We start from the raw sequence: 12,712 nt of genomic DNA, 5'->3' as shown, positions 1-12,712 counted from the left end.
TAACGTATCAATACAAACTCAGAAATATCTATTATTTCTGTAACTCCTCAGAGGCAAAAAAAAAAAAAAAAAAGGTCCGCAGAACACCGTTTGAAGCTAGAAAGGTGGCAGGGTCCGCCACGTATAAACAAAACAGTATGAACTTGGGTTGTCTTTTAAGGTCAGTTTGTTTATTCAATCATGACCACAAAGAGTTTGTTTTTTCTGGTTGTAGTAGCAATAAAAATCGATCAATGAAGAATTAGAACTTCCTCCCAAAAAATGACACAGTGCACCTTTAATGAATCCAGATCTCGCAGTAATTCAGCAAGTCAACGACCTAACCAATAAAGCGCTGCCTTCAAAGCACATGGTCATATTTGCAAAGCATCACACAAAGACCAGACGCGCCTGCACGTCCTGCCCTCTCCCCCCGGTGATATCAAAGACCTATGTACGCATCACAGAATATTTTTAGACCAGCAGCGATCCAGACGTCTAATAAAAATGGAGATGAAAGGTGACCATGCCAAATGTAAATATTTACTTTAAAGTTATTGAACATGAAGGGTTTTTCTTAGAATTTAACACTGCTTGTAAATGTTTTCGTGACATAATCCTTCCATCTGTAGAAAAACTGAAGTAATACAGATTTTCTGTTTTCAAGTGAAAACAATGCAGTCTTGATGAATCATCCACTTAAAATTTAATGGCTTCACAATACTGAACATGTGAGTTAAAAGATATTGTAATCCAAAAGATGTATTTTTTTAAATGCAATGGAGACATCAGTGCGTAATCATGTTTGGAGAGGAGGGGTCTGTCAGGGTGAAGAGGTATAAATGCAGCCTGGGTACAGCTGGGGCAGACACAATAACACTGGAGCATCTAATCTACCTAATGTCCATTTTTTAATGAATTTTGAGGTTTTTTGGCTAAAAAATTACAACTTTGTTTGAAGGGACGAAAAGCAAAGCATTTTTCCGCGACCAAGAAATGGATAACTGGAAGATCCAGCTTGCTGTTGTGACTTTTTGTGCACTGGTGCAAACTTATCAGGCGCTGTCTTCTACTGTGGGAGAGGAGAGATGGTTACCTGAAGACTGGCAGGTGAGCACCATCAGTAATGATAAATCAATGTTGTATTGCAGAAATGCAGTGCTTGACTGATAGGGATGATATGAAATGCTCAATACTGTGACTTGACTTTACTGTGATCAAAATCAATTATGTTCTGGATCTTTCCTGTCAGGCTGAGTCACTGGAGGCAGGTCTCACCCACCCGATGGTCAGTCTGATGAAAAGAGCAAAAGCCCTTCGCTTCTATGGACTCATGGGGAAACGCTCAGGTGACCTCCCACCTCCTCTCTTAATTTAAAAAAACAAACAAATAAAAAAAACAATATGCAACAAGTGTTTCTTGTTATAGAGTATGTCTGCTGTGTGAATATGCATGGACTGATGTATTCAAAAAACACACCTGTTTTTTTTCTCTCTCAGGTACAAAGAAACCATTTCAAGTAAACAGACGTAAGTAGCTTGATGTTTTCAAACTGTATGATAAAATAATGCAAACATTTCCTAATACAGCTGCAATTAAGAATTCATTTCATCGCTGATTGACTTTGTTAGTTATACTCGTGATCATGATAGTCTATAAAGTCTCAAAAATCTGTGGAAAATGCTCATCACAAATTCTTGTCTGACCGACAGTCCAAAATCCAAAAACCCTTCATGTGCTATCATAAAAGACAAAGGACCAAAATTGTTTGATTTTGTTTTGTTTGTTTGCGTTAGGGTGAGTGGGTCTGGAGCTGCATAAACCATTTTTTTTATTTTATTGTATATGCTTAAATAAAGACAAAGTTCTCCTCCAAAGAGGGTGGGTGGTGGTGGGCAAAAAAAAACAAAACAGAAAAAATAAATAAATACATAAATAAAAGACAAAGGAAATAAGCAAATCCTTATATTTAAGAAGCTGGGACTAGTAGTACTAGAAGCTAGTAAAACATTTTTATTTGAAATATCACTCCATCGCTTGATTAATAAAGGATTTAGGAGTTAATTTTATTTTGACTAATTGTTGCAGCTCTTCTGTCCGAACGTGAAATGCCTGTGAATTTAAAATATCACAATATCTGACTGCTGATATTCAAATAACTATGGAAATATCATAATCATGAATTTGGTACTCTGTACACATGTGCATCTTTCTCACATTTGTAGGAAATAAAGGAGAAACGTTCGTGGGTCTGATGGGAAGAAGCATTTCCAGCGGCGGTAAGCACAAAAACCCAAGAAGATCTTGTCTCAAAATATCAAGGCAGCTTTATTGATATTAAAAATATCAAATTGCTAACACACATTTAACAGCTAGGATTCAAAATACAAAGCAAAGACAGTCCCATTAAAAATGTGTTCTGTGCATTACAGAATCTTTAAACAGAATGATTCCATCTGCAACAACCACTGCCCTCGATGTCTCGGAGAAACCACACAAGCAGGGTATGATTGTATCAGTATAAAAACCTGAGGTTGTTTTATTTCTGTGTGCATTCTTACAGTGGTAATGTCATCACTTTTAAAATCTATTGTTCTGTTTTTTTTTGTTTTTTTTGGCAGGTTCATCAGAGGAATGGGTCCAAATCCTGTATTGATGGAGCTAGAGAAAAGAAATACAATTTAATATCATCTATACAATTTTACACCAACCAAAGAAGGCGCTACCATACATCACACTCCTCAAAACACACCCTGCTTACTGTTTCAGTTCATGCTTATAATTATTGTGTTTATCCCAAACAAAAACAGCTACCACCTTCAAAATGCACATTTCTTGAATGAAATAAAAAAAAAATGACAGCCTGCAAATGCTGCCAACTATAGGTATGTATTCTCTTTTTTTTTGCGTGAGCAAAGCAAAACATTCATTTTATCCACCACACTGGACCATTTATCATTTAACATTCAAAGCTTAATAGACGCAGGCGGTTTAAAAACATACAGGATGAATGAATTCTCTACTGTCTGACATTGTTTAAATCAAAAGTCATCGGAATTGGAACGTATGGTGTTTAAAATACAAACAAAGGTAAAATATAAAAAGTAAAAAAAAAAAAAAAAAGCAGGCTAAAAACAGTAAAGAAAGAAGGAACTCTGGTCTTTATTGACAGTTTGTAGGTCTAGGCTACTTGTGGCTGGTGAGGCTGCAGGTGAGTTCATTCAGTAGCCTGAGGATCTTAGTGCTTATGTGCCTTTAGGAGGGGTCCATTTAAGTGAGCTGGGGTCGATGGTTTTGTTGCTGTTGCCTCTCTTGATCTCCTTTGCTCTCCACTCATCGATCAGGTCCTGGGAGGGAGAATAAAAGTAACAAACTGGGCGGTCAAATACAAATACTGAAATGTAATGCTAGGGACAACTTCAGATCATTGTCAACCAAATTTTAGACAGATTATTTAAAGCACTTAGTGTAAGTATAAAAAGACTGAAACTGACAAAATCAAAACTAAATAGATGGCTCTATAAATAATCAGATGTTATTTAATGCATCAAATATAACAATAAATGCAGGCATTTAATAATTCATAAAATGTTAAATACATTGACAATTCTGTTTTAATGTACTTATTTACCTTCATAACAGTCCCACTATTTATGTACTTCCCTATTTAATTTTCCATTTGATTGATTTTCAAGTTTATTTAGTAGCACATTTATTTCTGTATTATTTTCCCCTTTGCATTTTGCAAGTTAATACAAAAATAAATGCACAAATAACACATAATCAAATTATTTACAAATTCATAAATAAATGAATAAGGAAAAAGGGTAAACATATTACATAAATAGGGGAACTAATACCAAAGTAAATCCATAGACAAGCAATGTTTATTTTTAATTCTGGTGCACTGAACAGCAACTTATTTGTTTATTTCCTCCACAGATTTATAAATAAATAAGTTTATTAGTGTGAGTGGCATTAACCTGCCAAGAATTGTTTTTGCCATTTTAAGTCAGGTATAATGTAAAAATACAGTATTTTGGTCAGTGGCAAGTTTAAAATATTCTTAAGTGTTTACTTTGATGCAGACAAGCTTTTACAGAAGGAAATTAAAAGCTGGATAAATTAATTCAAATGTAAAGTTTTAGTGTCAAGATTTCACAAATTCGTATACAAGACCATTTCATGACATTTAATACTAAGTATTTATAATGTAAGACATTTTAAGAATGTTTAAGGACCTGCAGAAACCCTGATTTTTGGGTATTATAATCACTCTACAGGAAAAATGCAAAAGATATGAGGTATATAAAATGTACTCATATCCATCCTAGTTAAATGATTTGTCTGACTGGATTAGCATGACTATACTTAAGATGTAACTTTTCATTTAGAACAGGGGATTGAAATTTCTGTACAGATGATAAACAACCATAAAAATGTTTTTTAACCTAAGAATCTCACAGAATAACAGGCCAGTATCTTACCTGTCGTTTCAACACCAAGTGCTTTCCCTTCCAATACTTCAGCATCTGCAGAGACTGCAGGGTGCTCACGATGTCCACCGGATTCACAGCCGTTTCCTGACTGATCTCTGTGGATCAAAGCAAAACGTATATAACTGTATATGCAGCTGTTTGTTCAAGACAGTCTTTTCAGGTGTTAATAAACCTTTTCCACCGGCAACAGCTGGCAGCCTGCATTAATTCTGTGTCTTCTCACTCACCTTTGATTGAGATCTCCTTGCCTTGGAAATTGTACATGTATCGCAGTAACACTTCCTTCCAGTAACTACGGTAACTGATGAGGCCCAGGTCAGACAGAGGTCTCTCTGGTGAGCCCACCTTCTCCTCCACTTTGGACAGCAGGTAGCCTGAACAAAGCACAGAGGGCAGTCAGCAAGACATGTCTATGTACAGACTACAGTATTGTGTAAATAATATAAATTTCAATGGTAAAATTCTGATTCAAACAGACAGTTTAGTCAAGAATAAATCTGAGGTAACAAATCTAGCGGTGGCGCAATAATCTACATACAAACTGTATAATGTGCTTTACCTACTGGTAGCTATTACAAGAGGATAAACATACAGAGGGGTATCATAAAGTCACAAACAACTTTAAAGTCTCGTATAATCTAATGCTAAAGCCCAGGATAAACATTACCTTAATAAAGCTTACATTAGAAATAATCTTCAGCATATTATACAACAGCTTCACTTAAAGGAAGATTTAGCTCAACAAAAACGTTACCCTAAACCTTAAGAAAACAGATCCAAACAGATCATCAGCATCAGTGTCTTAGATATTGAGATATTAGTTTTTTTAATGTATGTGAACAAACATATTTTAAACTGAGTATTCAGCTTTATGGAATCATCCCACTGTTGGGACAGTCAATACAAATTTTTATTAGTAAAGAAAAAAAAACAAAAAAACAAAACAAATCAGTGAACATTATACTTACTGAAGTCAATGAGCATCTTGCCAAAGCCTTGCCTCATGTATTGTGGCATCGTCAGGATACAGGATACGTTGTAGTTAAGGAAGGAATTCTTCTCCTGGAAGTGATTTTAAAAAAAAAATGGAAAACATTGCAGTTGCTTCTGTATACAAAAATAGAATTTATTCCATAAATAACTGTTGTATACACACACACACCTAAACTTTTTTTAAATTCTTTTTCCGTTTACCTTGGAAAAGTATCCCACTAAATGGCAGCCAGTGTTGTCGGCCTCAGTCATGACGTAGAATAGGAAAGGCTCCACGTCATAGTACAAGGTTTTATGGTCCAAAAAGAGCTTGGCAAGTAAACAAAGGTTCTGGCAGTAGATCTGGGGATAAAAAGGCACTTACTTAATTTGTTATTGTTATTTATTCACAAATAAAAAGTAAGGTTTCCTTATCGCGCTTGACAGATGAATATGTAACCAATCTTTTAATATTGACTAGAAAACAGAAACTGTGTGTGTGTCTCCTTACCTTATTCTTTTTACCATCGACTTCAAACACAGATATAGACCCCTTTCTGTACACCTCGTCTCCTGGAGGATGCTTCCACACACACTTGGCCTGAAAGGAACACAACAAAAACATATCAGCGTTATTCCCAAAGGACTCAGCGAGTATGAATATATATTTGAAATGTAGTGTTTAAAAGGCCTGATCTGTAGTATACATAAAAAACAGTTCTTTGCCAGACCCCGTCTATAAATGTGATCATCAACCATAACTCAGTTGGTCATGAATAGACAAAACAAAAAAATCTGTTATACAATTCAAATCCTAAAAGAACTTTGGCTCAACAATTAGGGTGTATGGTGAAATTTCATTTTGCCGCTCACCATGTGTCGCCTGAGGATGGTCTGGCTCTTCATGTACTTGAGGCAGAATTCACAGACGTAAAGGCGACCCAGACGTGCATACTCCTCAGGATAGGGTGAGTGGTACCAGGTGTCCAGCTCGTAGCGGCCAAACAGGATGGTCTTGATCATGTTGCTGCCCTCGGTGATCTGACCCTGGATACGCAGCTTTTCCTGCAGGAAGGAAGACAAGGTGTTAAACTGCTGGTCATAGCATCAACTTGTGCGACTGTCCAGCAAAAACGGTTGTGCCAATATGCTGAGAATTGGCTCTTATTGGTCATTCAGGATAGGAAGTACTGAAGAATGTAGCAATAACAACAATTTGAGACAAGAGTGACATTGATGGGAGATGTGCAACAGCTCAGTACCAGATCTTCAGATGCACGAGCCTGGGCTTTCCTGAAGAGCTCCAGGTCATAATCGCTGGTGATGTTCTCCAGCAGAGGCTCTCTTGTGTTGCCGTGTGTCTGCCGATGCTCCTGAAGACCAAACAGAGAGAGGAACAGAGATACGATGATATATGATCCGATATACAAAAACACACCAGAGTAAGGGTAAGCCAGAGTGCCAGATGAAATAGTGAGCCAGTGACATACCATGTGCTTCTCTTTCTGTTCCTTCTGAAGGCCAGAGTTTCGCCCTTTCCTCATCTCAGCCACCTGCTCTTTGTATTTGCTCTGTTTTGATGTTGGCGTCTGAAAAGCAAGATATATAAATAAATGAACTTGTACGGTGATATCAGACTGGCAAAATAACAAATGTTATTATCTGATATCTATTTTTGGCACATAAATGAAAGCAGTAAGCAATTCTGCACCAGTCTAAAATAACATTTATATGCTAGCTGTTAGAAAGCAAATCTAATTAATGTTGTGCCAATAACTGTAAAAAGAGGCTACCTGGTGTCGAGTTGCGTGGCGAGAGTTGCTTTCTTCCTGCACCTTCACCTCCTCTTCTTGTTTCTCACGGCTGACGGCTTTGACCTATAATGAAGAGCAGTGAAAGGATTACAGTCTGTGTAAAAGAAAAGTCTGAGAAGGACTGCCACTGTTGTACGGTCTGGACAATTTATTTAATGAAATGTTACCATAATACCCTGTCGGTTAATTTGAAAAAATACAGTTCTACATCACTGTGTCTGATCGTAATATTAAATATCCATGCATCAAACCACAGTGGAACTCATAAAAACACCCAAGAGGCATTATGTGAAATATCAATATTAGAAGGATTCGGTAATCATGACGGGAAAAATAAATCATGGAAGACGAAGAAGGACAAAGGACGCAAACAAAAGTTAAACCCACAGTTAAACATATCAAGACACTGTTGGCTACCCAAATCATAGCTACTAACGGTGGACAAGCAACTGAAATGAATTGAGACCATCAAATAAGAAAAAAAGTGCTACAATGATTTTTTAGGAGATACTTACTTTGCATTCATCAGCAGAGAGATTGTGGTAAAGAGGGCAGCCTGATACAGCAAAATGACGCTCATGTTTCCCTGTGAGGTGACCTGGGCAAATTGAGAATAGAAGGAAATACATTTTGCTCCAATTACTCTATGATAGCACAATATGCCACAGAATACAATGAGATTAATAATCAGGAATAGCCTAGATTAAATAATGTATCAAAATTTCAAAAGGGCAAGATTTTTACCGAGTGAATTGCATCCCGGCGTAGGACATTTCATGTTAAAGTTGTAGGTCTCATGACAGCGGCGGCGCTTGGGTCGATGGGAGAGATCCTTATCTGAGTCTCTGTTGGCTTGGTCTTTGGACTGGCTCTCATCGTGCGAGGCATTAGGGCTGGAGATGTCCAGCTCAGATTCAGAGGAGGGGGCATTTCCAGTTGGCGTCAGGGGTGGAGACTCATCGTGGTCTGCGGCTCGCTTCAAGTCTGGAGTATCTAAAGCAACAGGAGTCAAAGCAGCATGTTGACTACACGGCTGAGATGCAGAACAATGTTAAAGATTCATCTTTAATTTTCAGGACGTGTTGGCTAACCCTGAGAGCTTTGGCTAAGGCGAGTAGAGGCTCTGGTGAGGCGCTGTCTCTTGTGCATGTTCCCATCACTTTCTGAACTATTGGTTTGCTCTCTCTCAGCAGAGGAGTCCGAGTCTTCAGTCCCATCTGAACCACTCCCTGGCATATGTCTCTGTCAGGGGAGAAAACTTTAAATCATCATCAGCATCCTATACAAATTCCATAATCACGGTGAAAATGTTGAGGCTCGTGTTTCATGGCAGCAAGTGTCAGTCATGTCAATCACACTGTCAACGATAGGGCTCTGCCTTGAAAAGCACCATCGACGAGGTTAGCTCGCTAATAACTGTTGATTTTTTGAGTCATAAAGCCAGCATGCCAAAATCTGGGACAACAGGACGCTTGAGCAACGAGAGCTGTTCACAGGTTTGCCCTCTTGTTTTTAATCCAGACTTCTTTGTAATCATGCTCTTAGAGAAAGGCCACAGACAGCTGATCGCTCGCTGTTAGCCGGGACTGTAGCCGGCTAAACAGCTGTGCCTTATGCGGCTAACTGATAGGCCTGTATCTTACTACAATTAGCATTTGGTACTTTTCTAGCAGCGATTAACTAATCAAACAGCGTGGCAGTTGCAGGCCACAGTAGTAGCTGTACGACAAAGTAGCAAGCCTGGTTAGCACTTCGTAACCTATCATTATTGTTAGCTCAGCGTGTCAAGTTAGCTAACGCTAGCTAATATGCTCCCCTCATACGGCTAATGGACTGTGGCACCAAACTGCATAAACAAATCAAGTAGTTTCAGATGTAGCGGTTACTGGTGTCTTTGATCGTGTACCTATTTACACATTACTAACATAATAAAATTAATTGTCGTCTTTTGGTGAGTTCGGCATACACATAACCCACGAATTACCGTTTATTTTCAATAATACCCGAGTCCAAGTTTAAAATTTGCCATAGCTAGCTGCTCGTTACCGCCCACCAATTTCTAGTAAACTTACTTTAATGTTCTCTGAAAATGTTGACAAAGGGACATAGGACAACTAATACAGTTGGAAATTAGTAAAATGGTTCAAACGCAGTAAGGTTAACTGGTCGTATGCAAGACTAATGCTATAATATGACATGCTAAATTATAGGGTTTTTTGAATGGAATATGGTGGAACATCCTTCCCATTCGAATGACTGGAACACATCGGTGCTAAGTTAGCTAGTTACCCTCTTGTGCGACCTACATTTGTTCGTACCTGTCGTCTGCGAGGCATTTTCACCTTGTTGAACGGTACTTCCGGTGGGCGTTTAGTCCAAAACAGCAAAATTCCACAAATGCTGGTTAAAGAGACGTCAGAAAACTATTTATTGATTATTTTACAGGCAGAAGTTTATATGTACACAGGGTTGCCTGGGTCTCTCGCGCCACATTCCCCGCACAGACAGAGCAGAGAATTGCATTTCCGGTTGGAAATGTATGTGTGTGAGCCTCCAGACCGGCAGGGGGCGACTGTGTGTCGTGCTCCGAAACCCCCAACAATCTACTTAGGCAAGTATTTATTTATTTAAAACGGCTTTCTCTCAGAGTGTAGTAGTGTCAAGACACCTTTACACCATTATTATCTGCGTTTGGCTATAAAACTCATACTACAGGCCCCCCCCCCCTTTTTTTTATACATGATACATGAACAAGAAAATAATTCAAATCTATCTTGGTATGTATCTAGGTTGTATTTGTTCCCTCAGTTCTCTTGATGATCCTCCTCCACACTGGCGTAATAGTTTTTTCATCAATTGAATTAAAGACATTCTAATCAGAAGAGAAATATCTTCATTGGCTGTTTTTTACATACCAAAAAAACAGACTAAATCAACTGACTATTTGTCGCTGTCATAACTAAATAAACTGAATTAACAAACTGACCTTAAAAGACCTTGCCACATTTCTAGATTCAAACAGTGATCTGGGGAGCTTATTTTCCGATGAGAACAGCTTGTTTATTATAGTTTGTGTTAATATTGTAAATATTAAAATCTTGAATTCGAATTTCATCCCTAGAATGACATTGTGCCCCTTTAATGTAACTTTGAGAGACAAGAAAAACTAAATTGGTTCAAAATGATGTATGTATATTTTCAGATGTCCCATTTGTTGACATGTACTTCTCTGTTTTGTTTCCCCCTGCCCCCTCCTTCACCTTCTCATCACCCAGTCGGGGGTGGAACCCAGAAAACGCATCTGTTTTCCCGAGACTTCCACTCACAGACTATAAAGGGAAGGGGAAGGGGCTGTGGCAGGCAAATCTCCCGGCAGCTGATACCAAACCCGTCTATATATAGCCTCCACGGCCTGGTCATTGCAGTAGAGCAGAGGCCGAGGGAAGCCACATGCTTTTTACCTTTCTGGAAGTTTCTGATTTAGTTTTTGTGCTTGAAATACAATGAACAAGCCCAAAATTGCCAGACCGGAGGAGAGGTAAGTGACACACACACACTTTTTCCCTTACTTTGTACATTATTACGAATAGTGTCACCTTTGACAAGAAAACCAATACAACTTCTCACACATTTGATTCATGAGTATAATACTTTAATCTGTGTCTTAACAGCCAGCCCGCACATGCGCTGTGGTTTGACAGGAAGAAATACGTCACTATAAACTTTGTGGTTCAGAGACCTAAAGATGTCCAGGTGGATATCCAGGATGATAAAATGATTTTATGGTGAGTAAGATCACTAGTGCATGGCATTCCGTTACTCTGCTAGTGAAATCACTGTCACTGTTATGCTTTCTATCTCTCTCTTGTTAAACATAAACCACATGTAGTACACAGCTGTCTGTACCACAAAATGTTGCAAATTATTTATATCATGTACTAAACTCTTCCTTTGACAACTCTGACCCAACAGCTGCAAAAACCAAACAGATGACGTGATCTACAATGAGCTGTACTTCTACGACAAAGTTCAAAAATTTGTAAGCAATATAAATGTAATGTATGATAAATAACATGGACGATATAGGAAGTAAGTGTGGGGGTCAAAATTTAGTGTGTTTTTTTCTCCTTTCAACAACATAAAAGGACTCAAGAGAAACAGTCCATGAACGCACCATCCATGTCCTGCTGAGGAAGATGAAGCCTGACTATGCATGGCCTCGTCTCCAGAGGGATGAAGCTAAGGTAAGAGGTGTGTGTGTGTGTGTGTGTGTGTGTGTGTGTGTGTGTGTGTGTGTGTGTGTGTGTGTGCGTGTGCGTGTGTGTGTGTGTGTGTGCGTGCACTTGCATGCGCTAAATATAAAACATGGGAGTGATACCTGTGATCTGCGAGTTTAAATGTATATCTAAGTGTACTATAAAGTTGACTATAGGCAAATACAATGACCCCTCCCAGCAATATATATAATATATAGCTATATAAATATGAACCAAACTTTTTAAAATAAAAAGTAAAAATTGTGTTGTTTCTCCTTCTTTTTGCAGCCAAGCTGGATCGCTGTCGACTTTGATAACTGGAGGGACTGGGAGCACGAGGAAGACGAAGGGAAGGAAGAGTTTGACAGATACGCAGATGTGAGTACAAGTAATGTGTCCAATAATGAGATTACCTATACTCTGATAATGCTCAAGAGCTATAGTCACATCATTGCTACTTGTCTGATTTTTTTCAGATGATCAAAGAAATGGCTTCGGAAAATAAAGGAGCAGCACCAGATATGGACGATCTAAGTGATGTAAGTGCAGAGCAATAATAATGGGGGGCTTACTTAAAACTGTAATATGGATAACCAGTGTTTTTGTATGTTTGTTTTGTTTTTTGTTTTTCAAAAATATTAAATTGATTCTTGCTGATAGAAAAATAGATATAGCCGTCTCTACTCTCGGCTTTTACTTTCTGATAATATTGGCATGCTGTGATGTACGACTCATTATTTTATTGATCATTCAAATGTTTAAATTCTTCCTCTTCAGTCTGACTGAGCCTCACAGTACACTCTCTCTTGTGTTGGAGGCCACTGCAACTTCATTGCTCAGAACCAGAGGACAACACTACGTTTGCTGAAGCTTGTAATATTTGCCAATGATTTTGTGTGTTCAAAATACTGTTTTTACATATGTGATATTTTCTATGGGACTATTTATTGACTAATTATTGTCCACTGTGCACTGGCATTATCCGCAGTTTTAATAAAAAATGTGATTTTTCAACATGGTTTGAAAGTCATTTTAATGTGGTGCTTGGAGGGTTCCATATGGGGGGTCATATATTCTATGTTCATAATTTTGTCTCAGTAACTCCAAATGATGTCAGTAAACAGCAGTAAGGGTACCATTTTCTTTCATTTATTATTCACTCTTGTTGGTTCATCTCTACAAATAAACCAG

The 12,712-nt window shown here is 38.2% G+C and overlaps 3 protein-coding genes across 4 annotated transcripts; 2 read left to right on the top strand and 1 right to left on the bottom strand.

Annotated features, from left to right (window-relative positions):
* Window positions 1–800: 800 nt before the first annotated feature.
* On the top strand, window positions 801–2,636 carry LOC119010205. Its single transcript, XM_037082180.1, has 5 exons — window positions 801–1,089; window positions 1,232–1,328; window positions 1,480–1,509; window positions 2,206–2,259; window positions 2,602–2,636. The coding sequence occupies exons 1-5, from the start codon at window positions 976–978 to the stop codon at window positions 2,634–2,636; spliced, it is 330 nt and encodes a 109-aa protein (XP_036938075.1). The 5' UTR covers window positions 801–975.
* kat7b (K(lysine) acetyltransferase 7b) lies at window positions 2,285–9,789 on the bottom strand. 2 transcript variants are annotated; one of them, XM_037080432.1, is made up of 14 exons: window positions 9,572–9,789; window positions 8,357–8,507; window positions 8,010–8,258; window positions 7,781–7,863; window positions 7,245–7,328; window positions 6,942–7,040; window positions 6,714–6,824; window positions 6,325–6,516; window positions 5,963–6,052; window positions 5,674–5,814; window positions 5,448–5,541; window positions 4,707–4,853; window positions 4,468–4,574; window positions 2,285–3,327 (listed from the first exon to the last, which is right to left on the bottom strand). In XM_037080432.1, the coding sequence occupies exons 1-14, from the start codon at window positions 9,599–9,601 to the stop codon at window positions 3,226–3,228; spliced, it is 1,680 nt and encodes a 559-aa protein (XP_036936327.1). In that variant the 5' UTR covers window positions 9,602–9,789; the 3' UTR covers window positions 2,285–3,225. The 2 variants fall into 2 exon arrangements, with proteins under 2 accessions (XP_036936327.1, XP_036936328.1); XM_037080433.1 differs by having other exon boundaries at window positions 9,584–9,788.
* Window positions 8,551–12,540, top strand: ptges3l (prostaglandin E synthase 3 like). The gene is made up of 8 exons (XM_037080436.1): window positions 8,551–8,761; window positions 10,541–10,803; window positions 10,937–11,050; window positions 11,238–11,304; window positions 11,411–11,509; window positions 11,810–11,899; window positions 11,998–12,060; window positions 12,299–12,540. The coding sequence occupies exons 2-8, from the start codon at window positions 10,769–10,771 to the stop codon at window positions 12,305–12,307; spliced, it is 477 nt and encodes a 158-aa protein (XP_036936331.1). The 5' UTR covers window positions 8,551–8,761; window positions 10,541–10,768; the 3' UTR covers window positions 12,308–12,540.
* Window positions 12,541–12,712: the final 172 nt, after the last annotated feature.

This window comes from Acanthopagrus latus, chromosome 20, assembly GCF_904848185.1.
Source record: "Acanthopagrus latus isolate v.2019 chromosome 20, fAcaLat1.1, whole genome shotgun sequence".
Taxonomy (NCBI): Eukaryota; Metazoa; Chordata; class Actinopteri; order Spariformes; family Sparidae; genus Acanthopagrus; species Acanthopagrus latus.
The sequence above is the reverse complement of the archived record's forward strand: the minus strand, read 5'-3'. Positions and strand labels throughout refer to the sequence as shown.

Coding starts and splice junctions, on each gene's coding strand:
- LOC119010205 (XM_037082180.1), top strand. CDS start 976: ATGGATAACTGGAAGATCCAGCTTGCTGTTGTGACTTTTTGTGCACTG. Junction 1,090..1,231: donor GGTTACCTGAAGACTGGCAG/GTGAGCACCATC, acceptor CTTTCCTGTCAG/GCTGAGTCACTGGAGGCAGG. Junction 1,510..2,205: donor ACCATTTCAAGTAAACAGAC/GTAAGTAGCTTG, acceptor TCACATTTGTAG/GAAATAAAGGAGAAACGTTC.
- ptges3l (XM_037080436.1), top strand. CDS start 10,769: ATGAACAAGCCCAAAATTGCCAGACCGGAGGAGAG. Junction 11,051..11,237: donor GATGATAAAATGATTTTATG/GTGAGTAAGATC, acceptor CTGACCCAACAG/CTGCAAAAACCAAACAGATG. Junction 11,305..11,410: donor ACGACAAAGTTCAAAAATTT/GTAAGCAATATA, acceptor ACAACATAAAAG/GACTCAAGAGAAACAGTCCA.
- kat7b (XM_037080432.1), bottom strand. CDS start 9,601: ATGCCTCGCAGACGACAGGTACGAACAAAT. Junction 6,517..6,713: donor CTCGTGCATCTGAAGATCTG/GTACTGAGCTGT, acceptor TCCTTCCTGCAG/GAAAAGCTGCGTATCCAGGG. Junction 6,053..6,324: donor CCATCCTCAGGCGACACATG/GTGAGCGGCAAA, acceptor TGTTCCTTTCAG/GCCAAGTGTGTGTGGAAGCA.